The following is a 14307-nucleotide window of genomic DNA, read 5'->3' on the forward strand; positions in this document are numbered from 1 at the left end:
AAAAGTCCCGGCCGAAACTAGGTCAGGCAGTCGACGGCAGGTCAGCATGCACTTGGTCGCTTCTGAGGGATAAATCTTGTTTGGTCGAGAGGGGCCCTTAAAGGGGCATAACCGCTCACTGGAAAATGAGGCATACGAGCAATAGGCTAAATGGCTGCATGCACGGCCGACACTAATTAAAAGTCGCGGCTGAAACTAGTTCAGTCCGATAGGCAGTCGACGGCTGGTCACATTGCACTAGGTCGCTTTCGGGGTAAAACTCTTGTTCTTCGAAAATGGGCTCTTAAAGGAGCATACACAATAACAGGCAAAATGACGTGTAATACGCTTACTAGGCTGAAACTATATCAGACCCTAATTAATAATCTCGGCCGAAACTAGTTCAGTCCAATAGGCAGTCGACGGCTGGTAAGCGTGCACTAGGTCGCTACCGGGGTTTAACACTTGTTCTTCCGAAATGGGCTCTTAAAGGAGCATACCCACTAACAGGCAAAATGACGCGTAATACGCTTAATAGGCTGCACCTAAATCAGACCCTTATTAAAAATCCCGGACGAAACTAGTTCAGCCCGACAGGCAGTCGACGGCAGGTCAGCGTGCACTAGGTCGCTACCGGGGTATAACTCTTGTTTAGCTGTAAGGGGCCCTTAAATGGCTATACCTACTCTCTGAAAAATAACGCATACGAGAAATATGCTAAATAGACTGCATGCACAGCCGACCATAATTAAAAGTCCTGGCCGAAACTAGTTCATCCAGACAGGCAGTCGAAGGGAGGTGAGCTTGCACAGGGTGCTTTCCTGGGGATAATTCTTGTTTGTCCGAAAGGAGGCCCTTGAAGTTGCATACAAACTCACTAAAAATGAAGTATACGAGTATTACGCTTAATAGGCCTATTTAACTCCGACGATAATTCAAAGTCCCAGCCGAAGTTATGTGAGTCCGACAGGCAGTCGACGGCAGATCAGCGTGCACTAGGTCGCTTCCGGGGGATAACTCTTGTTTGGCCGAAAGGGGCTCTTAAAGGAGCATACCCGCTCACTGGAAAATGCCGCCTACGAGAAATAGGCTAAATAGGCTGCATGCATGGCCGACCCTTATTAAAAGTCCCGGTCGAAACTAGTTCTGCCCGATAGGCAATCGACGTCTAGTCAGCTAGCACTATGTCGCTTCCGGGAGTTAATTCTTGTTCGTCCGAAAGGGGCCCTAAAAAGGACATACCCACTCACAGGCAAAATGACGCGTAATTCGCTAAATAGGCAGCACCTGACTCCGACCCTAATTAAACGTCCCGGCCGAATCTAGGTCAGTCCGACAGGCAGTCGACGGAAGGTCGGTGTTCACTAGGTCGCTTCCGGGGTATAACTCTTGTTTGGTCGAACGGGGTCCTTAAAGGAGCATACCCGCTCAATGGAAAATGGGGCATACGAGAAATATGCTTAATAGGGTGCATGCACGGCCGACCCTGATTAAGAGTCCCGGCCGAAACTAGTTCATCACGATAGGCAGTCGACGGCTGGTTAGCGTTCACTAGGTCGCTTCCGGGGAAAACTCTTGTTCGTATGAAAGTGGACCTTAAAGGGACATACTCATTCACAGCCAAAATAATGCGTAATACGCTAAATAGGCTGCAACTGTCTCCGATCCTCATTAAGTCAGTCCGACAGGAAATCGACGGCAGGTCAGCGTGCACTAGGTCGCCTCCGGGGGATAACTCGTGTTTGTCTGATAGGGGACCTTAAAAGGGGCATACCCACTTACAGGCAAAATGACGCGTACTACGCTAAATAAGTTGCACCTGATAGTCCCGGCCGAAATTAGGTCAGCCCGACAGGCAGTCGACGGCAGGTCAGCGTGCACTTGGTCGCTTCCGGGGGATAACTCTTGTTTGGTCGAAAGGGGCCCTTAAATAAACATACGAGCTCACTGGAAAATGACGCATACGAGAAATAAGCTAAGTAGGATGCATGCACGGCCGACCCTAATTAAAAGTTCCGGCCGAAACGAGTTCAGCCCGATAGGCAGTCGGCGGCTGGTCAGCTTGCATTACCGGTAGGTCTTTTCCGGGGGATAACTTTTGTTTATCCGAAAGGGGCCCTTAAACTAGCCGTTAACTACCCGCTAACTGGAAAATGACGCATAAGGCTTGTAAATAGTTTTATAAATAGGCTGTATATCAAATACAAAATAAACAAAGCACATTATATTATAGAATGTCTAAAATAAAAAAAGGCAAAACATTTGTAATTTATATCATAAGATGATAACAAAGAACTAATGGACAACTTAATAGCCTGACACACAATACGTGTGGCCGAACGTCCCAGGACAAATTTGTGTCTATGGACAGAGGGATAGTCCTCCATTGCTACTTTACCACTACCTACCATCAATGGAGTTGGGGGTATAATTAATTAAGTATATTCATTTTATGTTCCTTTGAAACTGTTGTAACGCATTGTGCTTATTTCATAATTTTGACCTAAGCTTTAAAGCAAGCATCCACTTGGCATAAAAGCCACTTCATAGACGGTTCACATGACATGTTGTATTGCAATGATTTGTACCAATTTAAATATCGGAGAGACATCATACGCAATCAAAAAAATGGCTGCACACAAACATCTTCTATCATTGTAGCCAAATACCTCAAGTGCGTTCTGTGGCTTTGACCTTCGAGTGAGCGACCTTTAAGCGAGCGTCATGACTGTTGCAAGCTACATGTGTTCTAAATATGAGAGTCATTTGCGGTAGCATACAAGCAGTGAAATGCGAAGTTCAGTCCTATGCCTTATGCGACCAGCAAAGTGCAGTCTAGCCTGTGCAATCTGACCAGGACCTTTTTCGTCCACTTATGAATTCACGAAATCTTGTGTAAATTTATTGCAGACAGATTTTGGTATTTATTTTTTGAACAAAATTCCTTTTTTTGTGTGCATTGTAGATATCTATTTTTTACAAACAATAACTATATATACACAAACATGCAATACCATTAAGGAAAAGCGATTGTATATACAACAGGTACGAAATTCAGCATACATATTCATGTATATACCTAGAATGCCTCAGTTGTGTTCATTTTATCAACAGTTTAGGACAATAAGAAAACATTCATAACAAAACCACAAGACTGATATGCATGAACATATCAATAAACCCCTCTGGGCTACAAGCATTTTGTTAACAAAACACAACTTGTAAAAGCAATCCATTTACTGTTGTTTTTTCAGTTATCTCAAGTTTCCTTCACTTATGATAGCATCTTTCATAAGTTAATTTAACTACCAAAGCCCATATCAAACTGTAGGACAGTTCACCACAAATCATGTACCTACTATACTCTTTACATACAAGAAGCATTTGCCATTAGTTGCTACAAATAGTTAGATTTTCGGGGGGTAAAAAAATCCAAAACATCAAAGCCTAACCGATGAGTAGTAACCTTCCTCTTTTTTTCATTCATTTAGAATCATATATACTATGGTTGCCAGTTTCTGTTTTTCCGACATCAAGAGTTCTTCTGCTGTTTCCAGAACCGCTTCACTGAGTCATGACCCGCTCTGGAGACCACCATCACTCTCTTGTTGGTGTTGTCCCAGACCAACACACCTTGCTCCTGTAATAGTGACCCTTTTCTCCATAGATACACATTTTCATGGATTTTTAAGCCCTTAAAAAATCCAATCTTTTTCCATCAAATAACTGTCTTATAAGATTCAAGTTTTTAAGGTTGCATTTCCAACGGATACTGATAGGCAGCTTACAGCACAAAACCTGACCAGACTGCTATAGTTACTCGCAGGCTTTTCTGGTGTTATTCTAGTTGCATATAGCCATTTTCACTTTGCTTTACATTGACTAAAATACAGGAAAACTTGTTTCAGACAAATAACATTTGGTTCACAGTATTAGCATTATTTATTGTTATTTAGACTACAGCAAAGAGAAAATCAGAAAGATCAAAAAGATATGTTAAAGCAATCTAACTATGACCATTTGACTTGACATATAACATTGGTTTCACAGTATTAGGCGTAATTTATTGTTATTTAGACTACAGCGAAGAGAAAATCAGATAGATCAAAGAGATACCTGGATTCTTCTCTATATGTTAAAGCAATCTTACTATGACCATTTGACTTGACAGAAGGAATTACATTTCATACTAATTAGTTTATATTGAACATGCCAGTTACCTTTGCAAAGTCACGGAGTTTTTCAAAATCTGCTTGCGACAGGAACTGACTGTACAAAACTCCGTCGTCAAACTTGAACCTGTCCCTCTCCAGCTCCCATAGACGCACCTGATCTACGATGGTTGGAGGCAGTGATGGCGTCTGAAATAAAGGGGTTGTAAATTTGGTTTGATTTTTTTGTTTAGCTTGTTTGTAATTATGAAACTTTTTTTCTTTTAATCAATCCCTCTTATTTTATTTCAGTAATTTCTTAACTTGCTGTCAATCATGTAATTGGGCCGTGCTCTGTGATAAAGGGGTTTAAAGCATGTGTGTAAAGTGTCGTTCCAGATTAGCCTGTTCAGTCAACCTAGGCTAATCAGGGACGACCCTTTCCGCCTAAACTCGATTTTTGCTACAAAGAGATTTTCTTTAAACATAAAATATCATAAAAGCAGACAAAATCATGCCTGATAAGTAAGGGTGTCACGACAGGCTCACCTTACGATACCATGCGTATCGTGGTACAGTGTGTACGATACAATACGTATTGTCAGATGGAAACAACATAAAAACCATTTTAAACCATTTTTCAATTTTATTTAAAGACCTCTACATATGTGTCATAAAATATACAAAATACCATATGTAATGAAAGTACACAAATTGACAATTAGTTATTATTATTTACAAATCTAAAACTTTGATTAAACATGAACAAAAATACGGACTGCTTTATGTTTCTTTTACTTCAATAGATTATTAAACTTAAAAATAAAACGTGTTTACTAGTTGAACTGGCTATCTTTGCTTATGCCGTAAAAAAAACTCCAAGTGCAATCCTTGTTTCGTGATGTAGGCGACACAGCACATTTTTGAGTGGTTGAAATTTAATATTAATGGTTTCAAAGAATTTACCAAATTCTCAGCGGAATCACAAAATTACAGCTCCTGCTTAGGAAATTCGTAGCGACTAAAGTCGTGATATAAAGCAAATGTTTATACGAAATAAACACCTACCACTTTCTTACTGATAACATAAAATGCTTCCATATTTTTTATTTGAAGCTCGCTAGAGGTGATTTCAATTCAACTTCTGCCTTTTTTTTCGGGCGAATTACAGTTACTTCACTTGATATGCGTTATGGAAAATGCCGTACCATACGGACTTGGAGGCATATCGTGAACCGTACCGAGGTAGACTATTACAATATACCGTCCCACGGAGTACCATTACACCCTTACTGATAAGTCTGTTCGGACTGGGATAAAGCCTCAGTAACAATAAATTACTATAGTGTCAAGTTAATATTGTGTAACATTAAATGACCCAGGCTGGTCTCTGGCTACATATTGCTTAACCCTTTCCCACTCAGAGCCAAAGTCACTTAGTGGAAATGGCTATGTGCAAACATCATAAAACCAGAACAGCCTGCAAGTAACTCGCAGTCGGTTCAGGTTTTATGCTGTTTGCTTCTCATCAGTATCTAAGGTTTGGAGATGAAGCCTTAAAAACTAGAATCTTGTAAGAAAGGTCTTAAATTAAATATAAATTTCAAAGGCACTACAAATGTGTGAAAATACATATCTAAGTGATAAAGGGTTAAGACCCATTTTCACGTGTCACTGCTTAAATATTTGACCTTGTGTTCTAACACATTCTATTAATGGATATAAGGTTTTAATTTATAAAAGCTATGTGTATACAAATTGGGGTCAAAAAACCTGTGTAAGGTATTTATCACTTATAAATAAATATCTCTGTTTGTATTTGAAACTGATCTGCTTATGCGTCATAACTCACTAACACGTTTACTTAAATAGGTCTCCAGGTTTCAACTAGTACTAACAACTCACCTGTTTTACCATCTCAGAATGTGCATGTGACTTCAGGAAACTTATGATCTGAAAATATATACATAAAACATGTATTGGTGATACATTCATATTTATGTTACAAAAAGAAAGAAGATCATTAAATTTCTATAGCAAGGCCGTTAATCACGAGCTCCACTTCTTTTTGGCATAGCATTCAAAAATGAACCAATACTAGTTCTGAGGTGTCGCTTAAGACCAGATGTTTAGAAATTTCAAGGATAATTCTACAGGTTGAGTAGATTTTTTGTTTGAACAGGGAAAAGTACAAAATTATCTATTAGATTGCAAGACGCCAATGTTATTGTACATGTAACAACTTGAACCTGTTCAAAACAATGGTTTGATGTTGATAGCGATTTCATTGGGCAGAAATTTGCTCGTCACACAGGCAAAAGACATCAATTTGCTTTCAACAACTCCCCCATGTCACCAGTTATAAAGGTCGCCATGTTTCTTAATGGGTTGTGATTGTGTTTGCCATCTATCCATGTTTCAAGTTTCATAAACAAATATTAAGAACTTTTAAAGTTATCGCAGGATCCAGAAAACCACCATTTTCAGCAGTATTTCTAGTCTATTTGTTGCCATAGCAACCATAATTTTTGACGTAGGAACAAAATGAAATGACGTGCATAATGTCCATATTGTCATCTATCCATGTTTCAAGTTTCATGAAAAAATATAAGAACTTTTAAAGTTATCGCAGGATCCAGAAAAGTGTGACTGACTGACAGAGCGCAAACCATAAGTCCCCTCCGGTGAAACCGGTAGGGGACAATAAAAATAGCCACTTCATTTGAAACCAATTGTGCCTAACTTATATTTTATTACTGACAATGTATTGAAATTAATAAGTGCAGCTTTGCAATCTACCAGTATAAAAAGAAACACAAAAGCATGCTTTAATCAGTTCAATTGCAGCAGTTTAATCTTGCTATCTATATAGAACAAGAGGGCCATGATGGCCCTGTATCGCTCCATTGTTTTTTATGCGAAAAAAGCGTGCAATGCGCATGGGTTGAAATGAACTCAAGCATGTGACTTTCTCTTTCTATCCCTCGTCCCACTGGGCGCTTAAAGTTGGAAGGGTGAGCATTTTTATATATGGAAAACGTTACTGTGGTGTTAAATAAACAGACCCGGGAATTGTCGCACAGGTCCTTTGCTTATACCGTAGGTACATTTATCTCTCCAAAAGATATTGTCGTTCTTTCTATTTCACATATTTTAAGATGCTGATGATAAAATCTATGCATGTTCTACAAGATTAATGAAAGTTCCTTCATTCAATCATGGTAGAGAACTATAAGATGTCACTACATACCAAATTTGGAAGCCCTAAGCCCAATGGTTATGGACAGGAAGATTTTTAAAGTTTGCACAAAAGAGGCTTTATACAAGCATATGTTTAGTTTTGTGACCCCGGGGCAGGGTCAAATTTGAGCCCAGGGGAACAATTTGAACAAATTTGGTACAGGACTATTAGATGTCACTACATACCAAATTTAGTAGCCCTAGGCTCTATAATTATGAACAAGAAGATTTCTAAAGTTTGCACAAAATAGGCCTTATTTAAGCATATGTTCATTTTTGTGACCCCCGGGGCAGGGTCAAATTTGACCCCAGGGGCATTATTTGAAAAAACTTGGTAGAGAACTTAAAGACTTTAATACATACCAAATTTGGTAGAAATAGGCACAATGATAATGGGCCAGAAGATTTTTGCACACAATAGGCTTTTTATAAGCATATGTTCAATTTATTGACCCCCGGGCCATAATTTGAACAAATTTGAAAGAGCTTCACCCCAGGAACATTTGTGAGAAGTTTGATCAGAATTGGACTTGTAGTTTAGGAGATGAAGATGTTTAAAGAAAAAGTTAACGCACGCACAACGGACACAGGACCATTACATAAGCCCCGCTGGCCTCTGGCCAGTGGAGCTAAAAAAACAACAACAAAAGAACGTTTGTAAGAGTGAAATCTTACTAGAGTTATTTTATAATCTATATGATAATCTTTATTGGGAAACACAATAGTATGCTTATAACAAATCAATTCCAATAGAGAGATCTTGCAATCATATTCTATATAGAGAAATAAAAAAAAACACTTTTAAAAGTGCAATCTAATTGGAATAACAAGTTACCCATATAGAGAAAAACAGCAGTATGCTGATAATAGTTCAATCTCAACAGAGAAATCTTACAATCTGTTTACACAACAAAATTACTGATAACAGTTCAATCTCAATATCGCATGGCAATCTTCCAATACCAAACCTGCTCTGCTGTGATGCCTCTTATTAGAGCTGCTCTCACGCTGTCCCTGGTCAAGTTTGCCACCGCCATGTTTGGAAAGCGGTACAACATCTCAGAAAATAACGCCAGTAAAGCGATGTTAAGTGATGATTCTGGAACAAATGGAGCCATGTTCTAACAAGAAACCGTCGGAGACAGGTGATGCTCCCCAAAGGTTTTTTTGTCACAATATTGCACTATATATTCAGATAAAAGGAAACGTCTTGAGGGGCATAACTTTGGACAAAATAATATGATGGATGGTTTAGCAACTTATATATTTCAAAGGGCCATAACTCTCTAAAAAAATCATCTAACCAGAACCCACAAATAACATGGGCATCTCCTCAAGGTAGTTAAGCTTCCCATAAAGCTTCACTGAATTCCAGTCAGTAGTTGGGGAGAAATAGCCTGGACAAGAATTGCACTACATGTACAGTTTATAGAAAATTTCAAAGGGCCATAACTCTGTGAAAAATCATCCGACCATAACCGGCTGATAATATGCACATCTCCTGTTGGTAGTGAAGCTTCACATAAAGTTTCATTGAATTCCCGTAATAAGTTGCTGAGAAATAGCTCGGACAAGAATTGCACTATATGTACAATGGAAAATTTCAAAGGGCCATAACTCTGTGAAAAATCATCCGATGAGAACCAGCTGATAATATGCACATCTCCTCTTGGTAGTGAAGCTTCCCATAAAGTTTCATTGAATTCCAGTAATTAGTTCCTGAGAAATAGCCCGGACAAGCATTGCACTGTATGTACAGTTAATGGAAAATTTCAAAGGGCCAAAACTCTGTGAAAAATCATCCGACCAGAACCAGCTGATAATATGCATCTCCTCTTGGTAGTGAAGCTTCCCATACAGTTTAATTGAATTCTGGTAATTAATTGCTGAGACAACATTATTTTATTATTTTAATTGTTATTTTTCATTGTATCCTCTTTATTGGGTTCAGGGGCGTTCCTGAGGCTATTTCAGCAATACGCACGAACGATTAGCGATTGGAGTTGATACTGTGTTGTGTTTTGTACCCACTGTTATTTTCTAAAAGTGGACGTCTTGTTTGCTCGTTTAAATAATTAAAACACCCCCCCCCCTTAGCCCTTACTTTTTATTGCATTTTTCGAATTTTGAGTTTTCATTTTTTTAAGTTTGAAACTGAATTATATGCACGGGCGTACTGCCGTATGCCTAGGTACGCCCTTGGGGTTGTTCCATATGCATATACATGAAATAAGGATTACAATTGATAGTTTGATATTATGTAATTGTTTGTTAAACTATATTTTGTGCATTTAAACAATCAGCAATTATTGACTTATTGATTGCCAGACCATTTTTCACTTAAGACAAATAAATGTTAAAAGTAACTCACTCTCTTAAGTACATGTAAACATTTTACTGTAAACCCCTAAGGTGAAAAGGCATATTTTAATTATCTGTAAAGTAAATTTGCAATAAAACAAGCTAAAATGGCATATTCAAAAGCTGACTGTAGGATTGCATGTTATAAATCCAGATATATAAGCCAAAAATTAAATATTTACAAACAAATCATAACACTATTCTGATTTTTATAATGTATGGAAATTCAACTAGAACACATTTTTTACAGGCAAACAATATACAAAACTGCGGACTACAAATCTACGAGCATTTTCAAAAAATATACCCTGATAATTAGTAGCCAATGCCCCACAACCATCTCTTCCTCCATACAAACCTGTGTAAGCATAGAGTCTGTAGTTGGTTTCCACAACAATATACCCTTGTCTGTGAGAGTCCGTTACTATTCCTGACAATCCTGACGCTAGATTGATAGCTAACCGAGTGGGGTAATATCGCTTTTCCTTCCTCTACAAATGTTAAAATCATGGTACATACAATAGGTGTTCACATAACACTTTACCACTAAGGTACGTATTTTGATGGGTTTGTAGTCCCTTAGATAGTTAATTTAAATTGAAGGCCTTTCTTACTACATTCAAGTTTTTAAGGATTCATTTCACACCCTTAGATACTGATGAGCAGCAAACAGCATCAAACCTGAACAGACTTCGAGTTACTCACAGGCTGTTCTGGTTTTCTGCTGTTTGCACATAGCAATTTTCACTTGGCTTCTATGTGGGAAAGGGTTTATATACGCTACTAATGAAAATCGCCATAAAGCTAACTGATACAATTAGTTACAGGAGACATCGACTTACTTGTAGTAATGCATTGATCCTTATATATTTTATCATTATAAATTGCTAAACTCATGTAATAACAATTCATCTTTGATTAATCAATGAAACCGGCAAGCAAGAACAATATTTGCAACATGATTCAACTAAATTGCTTTTTAAAAGTGTCTGAAGAAGTGACAAACAAGATATGTGTTTGTCAGAAACACTATGTCCTGAACACTATGTCCCCTTTTGCGCCGCTTTGAAGCTATATATGTGACCTTTGACCTTGAAGGATGACCTTGACCTTTCACCACTCAAAATGTGCAGCTCCATGAGATACGCATGCATGCCAAATATCAAGTTGCTATCTTCAATATTGCAAAAGTTATTGCAAATGTTAAAGTTGGTGCAAACACACAAACCAACAGACAGGGCAAAAACATTATGTCATCCACTTTAGTGGTGGGGGACATAAAAATATCATAGGCTAGGATAACTGCGTGGATGGAAATAAAGTTTCATGGCCAAATGACCACCAAAAAGAAAACAAAGCCACAACACTTTCCAGATGTGGACTAGTTCAAACTCTTTGGGTGATGGTGTAAAAATTGTGAGTTAAGATTTTTTACGTGAAAAATATAATTGTACAAAATACAGAACAATCAAGAGTTTTATTTGAGAAATAACTGACAACAAAATATAACTTACCACGCTTAAAACTACAGGATTCACAAAAACATTTCACCTTGAAATAGTCTTTGACCAGAAATAGTCTTTGACTCGCAACATTGATTTGCAGTTTGAATAAGAAGTGGAGAAAACCAGTTATATGATTGAGAAATCATTCTCTTGAACAGCATTTTTATATGACAATATTTGTATAGAAAGCTTTAACAACAATGTTAGTGATTCGTCACCTTTCTCTGGTATACCAGTCCAAACTCTCTAAGATGCTGCAGAAACCGTGATTGACCATCACTCATGCCTTCCGTGCTATAATCCTGCAATAAATGGTAACCATGGTAACATGATTGATAGCATTTACTCCTATCATAAATTTTATATTGATATTTGTTTTCCTCTTTTTTGTGGCAAATAATGGTTATCAATCATTAAATATATTGTTTCCGTTTTCAAGGAAATCATTTTCCTCATTATAAGAGTTACTAGGCAAATAAACGTTTTTATTGTTATTTTTTTAAACATGCATGGTACTGGTAATGCAGATAGTTTTATCATAGAGTCTGACAGTGAATTGATGGGGAAACAATTTGACTGACACTGATTTTCATTTTCCATTTTCCTTGTAATTTTGTACCGACTAAACATACACACAATTGAAAATATTTGTTCCATTTTTCATAGCCTCTACGAATGAGCCAGTAGACATATGACAAAGTTTTAATGGTTGACATATACATATTGTAAAAGACATTTACTTAAGCCCGGTTTGGTTTCCAAGGAACATAAGTTCAACATTCTTTCTTATACATTGTGTATATGTTTATGTTAATGATTTCACATGCATAATGTGTGCATGGGTCAAGGAACAGAAATGCTAGGTTACCGTAACTGTGAAAACCTTTCAACCAACAAAAATGCTTCCATAACTCAGCAAACCTTTCCTAATACAGAAATGCAATGGTAACCCTGCAAACCTTTTCTAGCACAGAAATGCAATGGTAACTATACAAACCTTTCCTAGTAAAGAAATGCTAAGGTAACTATAAGCCTTTCTTAGCAACATAAATGCTATGGGAACTCTGCAAACCTTTCCTAGAGTGGAGAAGCTAAGCTGGAACATCAATGAGAGACACTCCACCAGGTCCAGGCCTCGGGACTGAAACATTTAATATACCGTAATTAACCATGTATAACACAACTGTAATTAACCTTGCATAAAGAAACCATATTGAATCATGTATAACACAACCAAAATTAACTATGTATAACGCGACCATAACTAACCATGTATAGCACGACCATTAATAGCCATGTAAAATGTGACCGTAAGTAACCATGTATAATGCTATGTGTATAATAAGGCCATGTTTAATGCAACTGTTATTAACCATGTATAACACTACCATAATTAACTATGTATAACTCAACTGTAATTAACAATGTATAATGCACTTGTAATTAACCATGTTTAACACAACTGTTATTAACCATGTATAATGCGACCATAATTAACCATGAATAATGTGACCATAATTAACCATGTATACTGTGACCATAATTAACCATGTATAATGCGACCATAATTAACCATGTATACTGTGACCATAATTAACCATGTATAATGTGACCATAACTAACCATGTATAATGTGACCATAATTAACCATGTATAATGTGACCATAATTAACCATGTATAATGTGACCATAATTAACCATGTATAATGTGACCATAATTTACCATGTATAATGTGACCATAACTAACCATGTATAATGTGACCATAATTAACCATGTATAATGTGACCATAATTAACCATGTATAATGTGACCATAACTAACCATGTATAATGTGACCATAATTAACCATGTATAATGTGACCATAATTAACCATTTATAATGTGACCATAATTAACCATGTATAATGTGACCATATTTAACCATGCATAACGCACACCCATGTATGATGCACAGCCATGTTATAATATTCATCGATGTATACATTGCACTCCTTTGTAATGCACATGATTTTACTGATGAATAGATATTAGCCAATACAAATATCAAACTGAAGAAAAAACAGTGGCCTTAAAGAGACGCTAATATTAACATTATTTTTTATACAAGTGTCTCAATAAGCCTTAGGCTTTGGATGCAATTGAGCTATAATCACTTACTCTATAAGCCTGAGGCTTTGGATACGTTATAACAGAATGCATTATAGTGCCAGTGTACTCACATCTGTCATGTCAAGGTACTGCAGTATGAAGTACCAGACCTGAGACCCTGTGTCCATCAGGAGAAACTGGAACCCGGCCGGCGTGATGTATGGGACTGGGTCACCCTCCTCTCTGAAACAATTGAGCAGCGCGCTTGGAAAACTGGGCTAAATGCATGTGCATTAAGTTTCGGCCCAGATAAGCCTGTGCAATCCACACAGACTTATGAGGAGGACACTTTCTGTTTTTATGGTATTTTTTTGTTCAAATGAAGTCTCTTCTTACCAAAAATCTAGTTTAGGTGGAGAGTGTCATTGCTGATATGCCTGGGCTTGTGGGGTTTATCTCACGTTATTATTTGTTAGGGTCATTAATACTTACTAAAGAATTTGTGGAAATAAATTAATGCTCAGTTTATCATTCTTGAAGATGAATGGAGATGAATGAAAAGAAATGAATGATAACTCATTTGTGGGGAAAAATGAAGTCTCATTTGATCTTTTTTTGGGGTAAATTTACACTGTGTATAGGTGGAGTTTATGTTAATATATCTATGAATTTATTATGATACTAGCAGAAGACAGTATTTTGAAAGCAATGGAATTCTGAATGTTAAGTCTTTCTTGTTTGTACATTTCGACTGTTCAAACGATTGGGAGTCTTCAATGAATCAAAAAACAGATTTGAACTACCGTAATAACTCAAATTTTCGGACACTCAAAATGTTCAGACACCCCCAATTTAAGCTGAAGTTATTATTTTTGTGACTCTACATTTTCTGACATAATGGTTATTGACCATGTTTGGACAGTTTAATTTACAATGTGTTTTTTTTCAAGAAAATTTGCCCTATTGCGCTTATTTGGTGAA

The 14307-nt window shown here is 37.2% G+C and overlaps 1 protein-coding gene across 2 annotated transcripts in view; it reads right to left on the minus strand.

The window, feature by feature from the left end:
- Nucleotides 1–3416: 3416 nt before the first annotated feature.
- The window catches only part of LOC127837076 (general transcription factor IIH subunit 4-like), a 21728-nt gene continuing 10837 nt past the window's right edge, over nt 3417–14307 (minus strand). The window contains exons 6-13 of one of the 2 annotated variants that reach the window (XM_052363892.1): nt 13458–13569; nt 12309–12377; nt 11455–11538; nt 10090–10222; nt 8339–8469; nt 6036–6083; nt 4200–4340; nt 3417–3619 (exon numbers count right to left, since the gene is read on the minus strand). In XM_052363892.1, coding sequence (XP_052219852.1) covers nt 3512–3619; nt 4200–4340; nt 6036–6083; nt 8339–8469; nt 10090–10222; nt 11455–11538; nt 12309–12377; nt 13458–13569 — 826 coding nt within the window. In that variant the 3' untranslated portion in view covers nt 3417–3511. The other variant, XM_052363893.1, reaches the window with a different exon arrangement.

The sequence above is a fragment of the Dreissena polymorpha genome, chromosome 7 (assembly GCF_020536995.1).
Source record: "Dreissena polymorpha isolate Duluth1 chromosome 7, UMN_Dpol_1.0, whole genome shotgun sequence".
NCBI lineage: Eukaryota > Metazoa > Mollusca > Bivalvia > Myida > Dreissenidae > Dreissena > Dreissena polymorpha.